Source organism: Myodes glareolus, chromosome 3 (assembly GCF_982192425.1).
Source record: "Myodes glareolus chromosome 3, mMyoGla1.1, whole genome shotgun sequence".
NCBI classification, from domain to species: domain Eukaryota; kingdom Metazoa; phylum Chordata; class Mammalia; order Rodentia; family Cricetidae; genus Myodes; species Myodes glareolus.
This window is the reverse complement of record NC_142028.1, coordinates 128,577,988-128,588,923: the sequence shown is the minus strand read 5'-3', so window position 1 is coordinate 128,588,923 and position 10,936 is coordinate 128,577,988. Positions and strand designations below refer to the sequence as shown.

General features: G+C 47.8%; 1 protein-coding gene and 1 pseudogene across 2 annotated transcripts; one reads left to right on the top strand and one right to left on the bottom strand.

Annotated features, from left to right (window-relative positions):
- Positions 1-1,929: 1,929 nt before the first annotated feature.
- Positions 1,930-10,936, bottom strand: Rnf183 (ring finger protein 183). 2 transcript variants are annotated; one of them, XM_087904972.1, is made up of 2 exons: positions 10,381-10,936; positions 1,930-2,936 (listed from the first exon to the last, which is right to left on the bottom strand). In XM_087904972.1, the coding sequence occupies exon 2, from the start codon at positions 2,899-2,901 to the stop codon at positions 2,329-2,331; it is 573 nt and encodes a 190-aa protein (XP_087761098.1). In that variant the 5' UTR covers positions 2,902-2,936; positions 10,381-10,936; the 3' UTR covers positions 1,930-2,328. The 2 variants fall into 2 exon arrangements, with proteins under 2 accessions (XP_087761098.1, XP_087761097.1); XM_087904971.1 differs by lacking the exon at positions 10,381-10,936 and adding an exon at positions 3,546-3,749.
- Positions 5,208-7,510, top strand: LOC125416336 (actin, cytoplasmic 2 pseudogene; annotated as a pseudogene).

The following is a 10,936-nucleotide window of genomic DNA, read 5'->3' as shown; positions in this document are numbered from 1 at the left end:
AAGCATCTCGTGTCTACCCTTCATTTGGAGCTTACCCGTAAGCTCTTGTTTTCCCTTAATAGTGGACCATGAAGAATACCTTTTCTTGATTTCCCTGTAGTTATAAAGTGGTGGGACTGCTGTGCCGCCCCAAGTTTTGGTTCCTCTGGTTTAAACTTTACTAGGACAACATTTTTTTTTGTCCCACGAGAGCATTTGAGCTGAAAATGTACTTTGTAAGACTTAGGCAGAGCAAGTATCTGGAGAAGCAGACATTTCTTCAACCATTTTAAGAAGTGAAACCAGAGCCAGGTGGTGGCAGGAGGCAGAGGCAGGTGGATCTCTGAGTTCGAGAGCAGCCTGCTCTACAGAGTGAGTTCCAGCACAGCCAGTGCTACACAGAGAAAGCCTGTCTTAGATGATCTGAATAAATAAATAAAGGATTGCCGAGATATATTCCCTTTCTATGGGCAAAACAGACTCCAGTGACCGGCAAAATTATCCAGCTACTAAGGGTTTGAGACCGTGTGAAGTGATTTCCCAGAGTTATGTGGAGAAAGTTGGCCATAAGACAGGACCAGGACTGCACATGTGGCCTGGCTGCTGGGTAGCCAGCATTTTCCCCTTTCTTCCTTACACTTGCTGCTGACAAATCACTCTGACTGTGAAGAATCCTGTCGTGTAGAGCAGGCAGCCGCAGGTCCCTAACCTCAGCACACCCAAAGGTGTTCCCATGTTTCTAGATGTCCTGTAAGTGGATGAGACTGCTTGTTAGGATTTGATTCAGAGATGTCCCGGCACTGTTGTGTGCTATTAAACCTTCAGGACCTGGCTATTGCAAACAGGCCACCAGTGAGGAGTCATTGAAAGCGATTAGCCCCGGTCCTGTTCCCAGCTGCCCTCTGCCTTCTGGTATGCTGTGATGTGGCAGGCACCAACAAACTCCCTCCATGTGCTCAGTACCCTCTGAAACCATGAGCCCAAATCAACCTCCCTTCAAGTTGTTTCTGATACCGTCACAGGGACTAATGACTAATGCTACCCCAAGGTTAGAATTAATAAATGCAAAGTAGGAGTGAACATTCTAAACATTGTCCATCCTAACAAACTTACTAGTTTTGGTAGATCCACCATCCTGAAAATGGTAGCTGGGTAACCCTGGCCTGAGCCTCAGTCCCATCACAATGAAGCCTCCCTGGACCAGGGCCTCTGGAGGAGGGAAAATGTTTCTGCTTGGGCCTTTACCAGCTCCTCTTTCCCTGTCCCAATTAGCTCAGAGAATATGGTGAGATAGTTGCCTAACTTACTTGCCACAAAGTTAAACAAAAGTATGTAGAGAAATGAAGTCAGTGGGGGATGTGAGCCTCAGTGCTGGTGCAGGATCAGTGCCACAGTCGCTAGTCTCAGTTTCGTAATGGAATTTCCTCCACATTGGAGCTGAAAACTATCTGGATTACTTAATCAAAATATAATTTGTATCTTGACTATTTTATAGTATCTTGTACCTTGACCCCTAAGGAATTTATAAATAAATGATACTTCTGCAAAAATATTTAGAGCAAATAAAACTGACTCAAGCTCTGATCTCTGACAGCTTATTCTATAAATCAAAAAAAGTAAAATGTCTCCTGATTGTGTTAGACACTTTGGGACTGCTTCACAGTCTGGAGCCAGAAAAACATGTTCAAACCAGAGAAGCAGCAGCTGGTCTGGCTAAATTTTAGATTCTTGATTCCTGGGTTCTGTCATATGAAGGAGGAAGGCCGGGTCACCCCTGTGTCCCAGACTGCTCAGCCTGAGGTGCAGCTGAGGCCTCTCAGGCCCCGGGCTCTCACCAGCCGGCCCGCATGCCCTCCCTTCAACTGAGGGCCACCTGCAACCCCAGGAACAGTCTATCTTCTCTCTCAGCCTCTGACCGATAAATGGTTGTGGAAGGAAGAAACCAATGAATTAAAGAATGCAGGCTAATTTTACTGGGAATGGTAAGAATCAGAGAAAGCTGAAAGAAGAGACAAACACATTGGCCCACAAATGGAAACACTCCAGAATTGTCAGCAACGCATGAACAGCTCAGCACAGCTCCAGTGAAATGTCTGGACCGTGCTGTCCAGCCCTTTGGAGCCACAGAACTCTACACTCCAGGACCCCACAGTTCACCTTCAGGGCTCTCTACCCTTTGGCTTTTCCTGTCGGGCCATCTCTGTTCTCCAAAGCAGACACATGACCTAACCAAACCCTGGGCTCAAATGAGCAATACTACAAGGAAGACAACATCAAAGGAGGCTCGGTGGTCCCCATTCCGGCAACCACAAAGAAAGGCTCGGTTCCTTGTGCTGGAACAGAGGGTGCTCATCCCATGCCCCAAAAGAACTGCTTAGTCCAAAAGATGGAGAAGATGAGCAGTAGGGTACCACTGAGGATGACAGCCATCAGGTAGGTAAAGGTCCGGAAGTGAGGGTTGCGGGTACACTCTCTGAGAGAGTAGTGGCTGGGGATGGGCACAGGTCTGGTGTCAGGCACTGTGTTATGAGAGGTTCCAGTCTGACTCCCAGGCTCCAACCCAAAGTCCAGGGTATAGACCTGAGGCTGACGCAGTAAGTAATGGCTCTTGGGTTGGTCCTTGAGACAGAGCTGGTGGCCCTCAAGGATGATGTGGTGGGGTTCTAGGCGGAGCAGGGTCAACATGGCAGTGTCTGTAGGCAAGTCAGTGACTGGTTGCCCTGAAGCCAGCACGGTGGGCTGACGGCAGAGTGGGCAGAGCAAGCGGCGCTGGGCTGGAGCTGCCAGGCTGAGGTGGAGCAGGCACTCCACGCAGCAGGAGTGGCAGCAGTGTAGCACTTTGGGAGTGTGGACCGTGTTGTTGAAGGGGCTCCAGCAGACAGGGCACTCAGCTGTGAGCTCTTGGCCCTGTGGCTCTGCCATCCTCAGATCACATGCAGGGAGCTTCACAGGGGGTCCTGGTAGAGCAGAGAAAGATTAAAGCATCCCCATGGGCTCTGTCCCTGAGCTTCCACCGCAGCCCCAAGCTCTCAGAGGCTAAACGCTGTCTACACCCACATTTCACAGGTAGAAGAATGCAACTCTAAAAGCATTTTGTCCAAGGACATCCAGTCCTGCTCACTGACTTAAGTCTGAAGCTACATAGCCAGTCACCCAGTGTGGAGACCTGAGCCACCCTATAAATCACCCTACTGGCAGCACCAGAATGAACTGGTAGTGGAGGGGACAGCCTGGGGCTTTGGGGATGGCTACAAATTCAGCCTTTTCGCTCTGCATTTGCTCCAGGCTGCCTTGGCTCCCAGTGAGTTTCCTTCCCCGCAACCTCAAATCCCTGGCTAGAGCAGAGATGGGCTCTGTGATTTCCCTGGTGTGCCCCTCTGCTGGGGACAAATGCCAGCCCCCTTTCTGCTCCTTTGGAAGTTTTGGGCCAGAGGCCAACTCTTTACAGTCGACTGACTGGTTCCGGTGAGCAACTCTTGAGAGGACTCCCTTACTCAGGCCCCAGATCAGTTCGGTGTTTCTTCCCAGTTCTCACCTTCCTCCTCCCACTTTCTCCCGGCACCCACCTGGGCTTCTGTGGACTTAGAGGTGATCAGAAAGACCACTCTTGAAGGGTATGTGTTTCCCGTCTTTCCCCGCTACTGAACCGCCTAACTCTGGAAAACTGCCACCTCTAGGCCAAGCCCAAGACCGTTTCCCTGACAGCGTGCTCACAGCACCTGGAGCTGCCAGGAGTCAAGGCCAGAGACCTGCCTGAGTGGTTCCTGGGAGATCCAAATGAGTTGTACACCCGCTGGCGCATGTATGCGCGCGTGCGCGCACACACACACACACACACACACACACACACACACACACACACACACACACGGGTCTGGCAACCAATTGAATGTAGAGCAGGTAGAGATTAGAGGGTGACTCTTTTCACCCTGTAATCCCTGGACTGGTAAGAGTGACAGTCTTCTCTTCTGTCTTCTGGGGCTCCTCTCTCGTGAGCCCTCATTTCATTTATAAAATGCTGGAACCTCCTTGCACAAAGGAATTACCTGCCATGTGCTTCGCTTGCTGCACAAACCTATAAGATCTATCAGTCACCCAAAGCCTGAGCCTCTCTTTATCTTTTAACTACTGGCTTTGGTAGCCACAACCAAAATAGGCAAACCTTCAGGACAGAGACAGTCCCACCTGGGAGAGGAGCATTCTGGCCACGCTTCCCCACTTCAAACAGAAACATTTGACTTTTATCTCTTGCCTATGTTGACCATTTAAATGATCTGAAGAGTTGAGTTGCTTCCGGGGAGGTGTTCAAGAAAACTTCATGGAAACATTCACTTTACGCATGAAAACAAGAAGTGGTTCTGGCGAGTTACAACAACACACGTGTGCACGAGAGAGCACACATGGGGCCTGACGACACATGTGTGCTCTCTCGCACACATGGGGCCTGACATGTGTCTTTGGATTCCCAGTCCCCATGTGCTACAGTCACAAAGACAGAAGCTGCAGCCATTTAGTTCACCTGTAGAATGTGTGGAAAGAGCTGTTTCTCCTAAGACTCCTTTTGTCCCTTAGGATTCTCTGGGTAGGAACCCAGGAACTGTGCAAAGGAAGACTTCGGGGTAGTGCAGCTTCCTGGAGACTTAACATGATGCTCTATATCCTAGCAATTTGGAACCTGAAGCAAAACCTGTGTCTACTTTTACCTTCCTGCTTTTGTCTAGACCTCAGTCACGGCTCAGACATGGACTAAGGAAGTGAAGACATTCAGGGAAAGATGACATGGCCATAACCAAAGCTAGGAGAGCTTCATGCAATGAGCCGTCCATTCCTTCCTGAACACTGAAGGCTTACCGCGTGCCAGGCGCCGAACTAGGTAGGCGCTGATAGACAAGGGTGAACAAAATCAACCTTATCCTTCATCTCATGGCTGTCATAGGCTGCTGAGGCGAAAACGATGCCTCATGAGTAATGAGAAACAAAGAATTACATATAATTATACATAACTATAATTATATATTATACATAATTTTATATATATGTAATCACAATGTAACCCTGAATGTCCTGGTGCCACCATACCTAGTGAAATACGTAATATTTATTTATTTATTTATTTGTCATGTATAGTATTCTGCCTAAATGTATGCCTGCAGGCCAGAAGAGGGCTCTCAACCACTGAGCCATCTCTCCAGCTCCAAAATACATGATTTTAATGAATGTTACAAAGAACAAAAAAGAAAACGGGCTTGGGAGCCTAGCAGTGGTGGCTCACGCCTTTAACCCCAGCACTTGGGAGGCAGAGGCAGGCGGATCTCTGTGAGTTTGAGACCAACCTGGTCTACAAGACCTAGTTCCTGGACAGGCTCCAAAGCTACAGAGAAACCCTGTCTTGAAAAAAAAAATGGGCTTGGAATGGAAGTTTTCTTCAAAGAGGTGATGTGGAGGAAGAGCATGCCAAGTCCAGAGGTAAATTCTGCCAGTGTAAGAAAGTGAAAGGCCAGGATGGCTAAGGGGCTGGGTTAAGCAAGAGTTCAACATACTTAGAGTGAAAGCAAGAAGCAGAGTCTGTAAGTTCAGCAACACAGATACAGACCCACAGAGATATTTGTTCATTGCTGCACTGTGAACAATGACAAGACATGGACCCCACCTAGATGCCCATCAGGATCAGTGGATTGCTCACACTCCACCACTGGATTGTACTGCGTGTCTTTTCGCTGCTCCGTGTCTGGCCTTCCCTGACCGCGCTTGTCATTGACAATGGCTCCAGCATATGCAAAGCTGGCTTTGCTGGCGACGATGTCCCCAGGGCCGTGTTCCCGTCCATCGTCGGGTGCCCCCAACATCGTCGGGTGTCATGGTGGGCATGGGCCAGAAAGACTCCTACGTGGGTGACGAGGCCCAGAGCAAGAGAGGTATCCTGGCCCTGAAGTACCCCATCGAGCACGGCATTGTCACCAACTGGGATGACATGGAACAGGTCTGGCATCACACCTTCTACAACATGTGGCCCCTGAGGAGCATCCGGTGCTTCTGACCGAGGCCCCACTGAACCCGAAAGCTAACAGAGAGAAGACGCAAGTAATGTCTAAAATCTTCAATTCTCCAGCCATGTACATGGCCATTCAGGCGGTGCTGTCCCTGTGTGCATCTGGGTGTACCACTGGCATTGTCATGGACTCTGGTGATTGGGTCACACATACAGTGCCCATCTACGAGGGCTACGCCCTTCCCCATGCCATCTTGCATCTGGACCTGGCTGGCCGGGACCTGACAGACTACCTCATGAAGATCCCGACTGAGCAGGGTTACAGCTTCACCACCATGGCTGAGCGGGAAATTGTGCGTGACATTAAGGAGAAGCTGTGTTGCCCTGGATTTTGAGAAAGAAATGGCCACTGCTGCATCATCCTCTTCCTTGGAGAAGAGCTACGAGCTGCCTGATGGGCATGTGATCACCATCGGCAATGAGCGATTCCAGTGTCCAGAGGCTCTCTTCCAGCCTTCTTTCCTGGGCATGGAATCCTGTGACATCTATGAGACCACCTTCAACTCCATCATGAAGTGTGATGTGAACATCCGCAAGGACCTGTATGCCAACACAGTGTTGTCTGCTGGTACCAGTACCCAGGCATTGCCGACAGGATGCAGAAGGAGATCACAGCCCTAGCACCCAGCACAATGAAGATTAAGATCATCGCTTCCCCTGAGTGCAAGTACTCAGTCTGGATTGGCGACTCCATTCTGGCCTCACTGTCCTCCTTCCAGCAGATGTGGATCAGCAAGCAGGAGTATGACCAGTCGGGCCCCTCCATCGTCCTCTTCGAATGCCTCTAGAAGAACTGAGCAGGTGCCAGGCATCTGCTGCATGAGCTGATTCTGAAGTATCAATTTGCCCTGGCAAATGTACACACCTCACGCTAGCCTCATGAAACTGGAATAAGCCTTTGAAAAGAAATTTGTCCTTGAAGCTTGTATCCAATATCAGCACTGGATTGTAGAACTTGTTGCTAATTTTCGACCTTGTATTCAGGTTAACTGTTCCCTTGGTAATATGTTTATACCCTGTGCATCTCTTGATTTAGTCCCTAGTGTAAGTGGCTCGGTCACTTGGTGGCTGGGGAGAGCATGCTGTGGAAGAGAATTCCCCAGCCTGGTGGATGTGTGGGCACCGTGCAGTGGTCTGTGCAGGGTATTACTGACTGCTGACTTCTAGGATTTCTGGAGGCTGGCAAGGGTCTAACAGGGTGGGAACGTCCGAGCTTTAGGACCCAGTGTCTGTTCTGGAGTTTTCCCTCCTGACTGCTGTGGGGTGTTAGTTACTTGCCTTAAGTTGGGAACGTTTGCACTGACATCTGTAAATGTTTCCATTCTTTTAATTTATGTAAGGTTTTTGTACTCAATTTAAGAAATGACAAATTTTGGTTTTCTACTGTTCAGTGAGGACATTAGGCTCCAGCAACATCATTGTGTAAAGAAATATAAAAGTGCTGCAGGAAAAACAAAACAAAAAAACATTAGTGGATTTTCAGAATAATTATTATATATACACAGTGGAGTTTAGTCAGCCATAAAGAATGAAATTATACCATTTGCAGGAAAGTGGATGGAACTTTTTTTTTTAAATATTTATTTCTTTATTATGTATACAATATCCTGTCTGTGTGTATGTCTGCAGGCCAGAAGAGGGCACCAGACCTCGTTACAGATGGTTGTGAGCCACCATCTCTCCAGCCCCGTGGATGGAACTTTTAAGTGGTTACCATATTAAACAAAATAAGCCAGAATCAAAATGAAAAATGTTTTCTCTCATATGCAGAATCTAGATTTAAATGTATATGTTTTCTTTCTTTTTTAAAAAAATTTATTTATTTATTATATATACAATGTTCTGCCTGCATGTGTCCCTGCAGGGCAGAAGTTGGCATCAGCTCTTATTACAGATGGTTGTGAGCCACCATGTGGTTGCTGGAAATTGAACTCAGGACCTCTGGAAGAGCAATCAGTGCTCTTAACCACTGAGCCATCTCTCCAGCCACTCTGTTTTCTATATGTATGTGTGTATGTATGTGTGTATGTATGGATGGATGGATGGATGAATGGACAGACAGATGGAGGCTATATGGGTAACTAGAGAGGGTAGCTGGAGAAGGAAATATCGCATGCTTCTTTTCATATGTGGAATGGAGACACATGTACACGTGTGGTGCAGATGTGAGACATAGACAACACTGGTGGGAGGAAGGGAGCAGCAGAAGAGATGAGGAGGGGTGGAGAGGGCAGTGAGGTGACGGATCTCAGCGAGTACAATGATGTACACGTGTGAACATGACATTACGAAGTCTATTGGTTTTCTATACTGACTATAGCATTTTAACTTGAAAAGGAAAGAGAGAAATGGTGAGGATGGCATGAAAGATACCTTCAGAAACAGAATCAAGACCATTTCCAGAAAGCTGGCAGGCATCTTAGGAGTGAGGTTATAGATTCTGGGACAAGTTGTTGGGGCTCATGAGCATTACTTGTTAGGACTGTAATTCCAAGTGGGTCGCTTCACTTCTCTTGACTCAATTTCCCTTCATGAAAAAGAAAGTTAAAAGTCATGATGCATTTAGTTTGTTTTCTTAAAGTACTGAAGATTGAACCAGGGCATTGTCCATGTTAGGCAAGCATCACAAACTGTATCCCATTTGTCAGCGAGCCTTTCCGTTAGAGCCCAGGCAGAGAGGGTGCACACAGACGGGAAGACACTGAGGACGTGAAGTCAGCTCCCAGAACTCACCAGGCAGAGAGGATGCACACAGATGGGAAGACGCTGAGGACGGCTGAGGACGTGAAGTCAGCTCCCAGAACCCACGTCAAGTGACTCTCAACTGCCTGTCACTCCAGCTCCCGAGAAGCCAGTGTCACCGGCCCCTGCCACCTCCTACACATGCACATACCCTGTTCTCTGAAAGGTGGTTTGTATTATTACAAAAATGGATGGAAGAGGGAGACATTCTGCAGTCTTCAAAACATTTATTATGTTTTATCTATGGTGTTCGCCTATGACGTTATTAAGTGTTAAAGAATCAGTGATGAGACAATTATAACAATCTACTTTGAGAAATATGTGCACGACGGGAATATATCTCCCAGAAGATTACCTACCAAGTGTTTTTTGTTGTTTTTTTGTTTGAGGCAGGCATGGTCTCACTTTGTAGCCCTGTTTGGCTAGCCTGGAACTCTCTGTGTAGACCAGGCTGGCCTCAAACTCTCAGTGACCTGCTATTTTCTGTTTCCCAAGTTCTAGGTTAATGGTGTGCACCACCATTCCTAGAAACAACTGCATGTGGTTATCAATGCGGGTAAAACCATCAATCTGGTTTGTTGCTAGAACTTTTGTTTCTTAATTCTATTACTTGAAAATTAATGTTGACTTTGGGCCTGGAGAGATAGCTCAGCAGTTAAGAGCACTGGCTACCTTTCTAGATGTCCTAGGTTCGGTTCCCAGTACCCATATGACAACTCACATCTGTCTGTTACTCCAGCTCCAGGGGATTCAACACCCTCACCCAGACATACATGCAGGCAAAACACCAATGCACATAAAATGAAAATAAATAAATCACTAAAAAAGAAAGAAAGAAATGTTAACTTTATTCTGGTAAGCTTGTCTTCCTATCTCTGAAGCTCTCCCCTGTCATCCTAGATCAGACCTACTTTCTCTGAAGTGCCATGGCCACAGCTCTAAACGGATGGTCAGTAAAGAGATGCAACTATGCTCGGGTCCTTACCAGAGGTGCTTATCTCAGGCACCCATTGCACAGAGTTCCATGTCTCTAGGAGACGCTCGGTGACTTATGGGCCACTCAGCAACGGTAAGCCACCTGGCAGTGGTTATTATTAACAGGAACTTGTCTGTAGCACCCTGCCCCCATGCCATCCTGACACCAGGCATAAAGAACTGGCATTCTGATGGTACTTGATGGTTTCCTGGGGTCTGGTCCTTGCTAGGAGCTGAATATGGTAACACATCTAGAAAACGTGATTGCCTTTTCCAGCTGTTTTCATTTTCATGAGGTCATCTGATCTCTCAACCCAGCCTAGAACAAGACTCTTGCTGAACTCAATGACTTCACTTCTCTGAACTCTACTTCCCTCCGGTGAAGAGGCTTAGGACCCTGCTTACAGGCTGCTGTGAGGATGGAATTGCCCTTAGCATGCACAGTGGGTTGTCATGGTTTTGTTAATGTCCATCTGATAGATGAGGAAACTATGCTTGGGATGTAAAGTGGCTTGGCCAGGGCTTCAGAGCCAGGGTTGCAGAACTTGAAAACTGACCCAGGAGCCTTCCCAGGCTGCCCAGGTCAGAGTTCACACCAAGCGATGCTACCTGCTCCACCCTCTCCCACCCCTTACCTGGTAGACCCTCTCCCACTCCTCGCCAGCTTCAGCAACTCCTCCTCTCTCAACACAGTTCCCGGCAGGTGTTTTGGTTCTCGCTGGGGTCAGCCTCATTTGCATGGATCTCCCAGCTCTTGATCCACTCTCTGACTGGTTTCCTCCTCGGGTGACTTTGGACCTCTACACATCCGAGAGACCTGGATGCTTGCTTTTGTGAGTCACCTTTGCTTTCTCTGAGCTGGTAGGAGGAAGTTCACTCATCCTTGCAAACTTCTGTCCTGCAACGGGAGGAGCTCCAGCCTTCCTCTTACTCCCGGCTGACCTGCCTTGACTTCAGAGAAGTCAGAAGATCCCAAAAGCCAGGTACATGGCTACTCTGAGGCCCTGCAATGAAGGCACATCAAAAGCTCTTGGAAAACAAAATACCGAAAACCAAGCAGGAAAGCAAAACAAACAAAAACAGTAAAATGACCATTCAGTAAGCATAAGCAGGAAGTGCCTGAATTCTTCAACGTCAGACGTCAGACTCACTAGGAATCTAGAATCAGTGGTTTCTAAATATATACTAGAA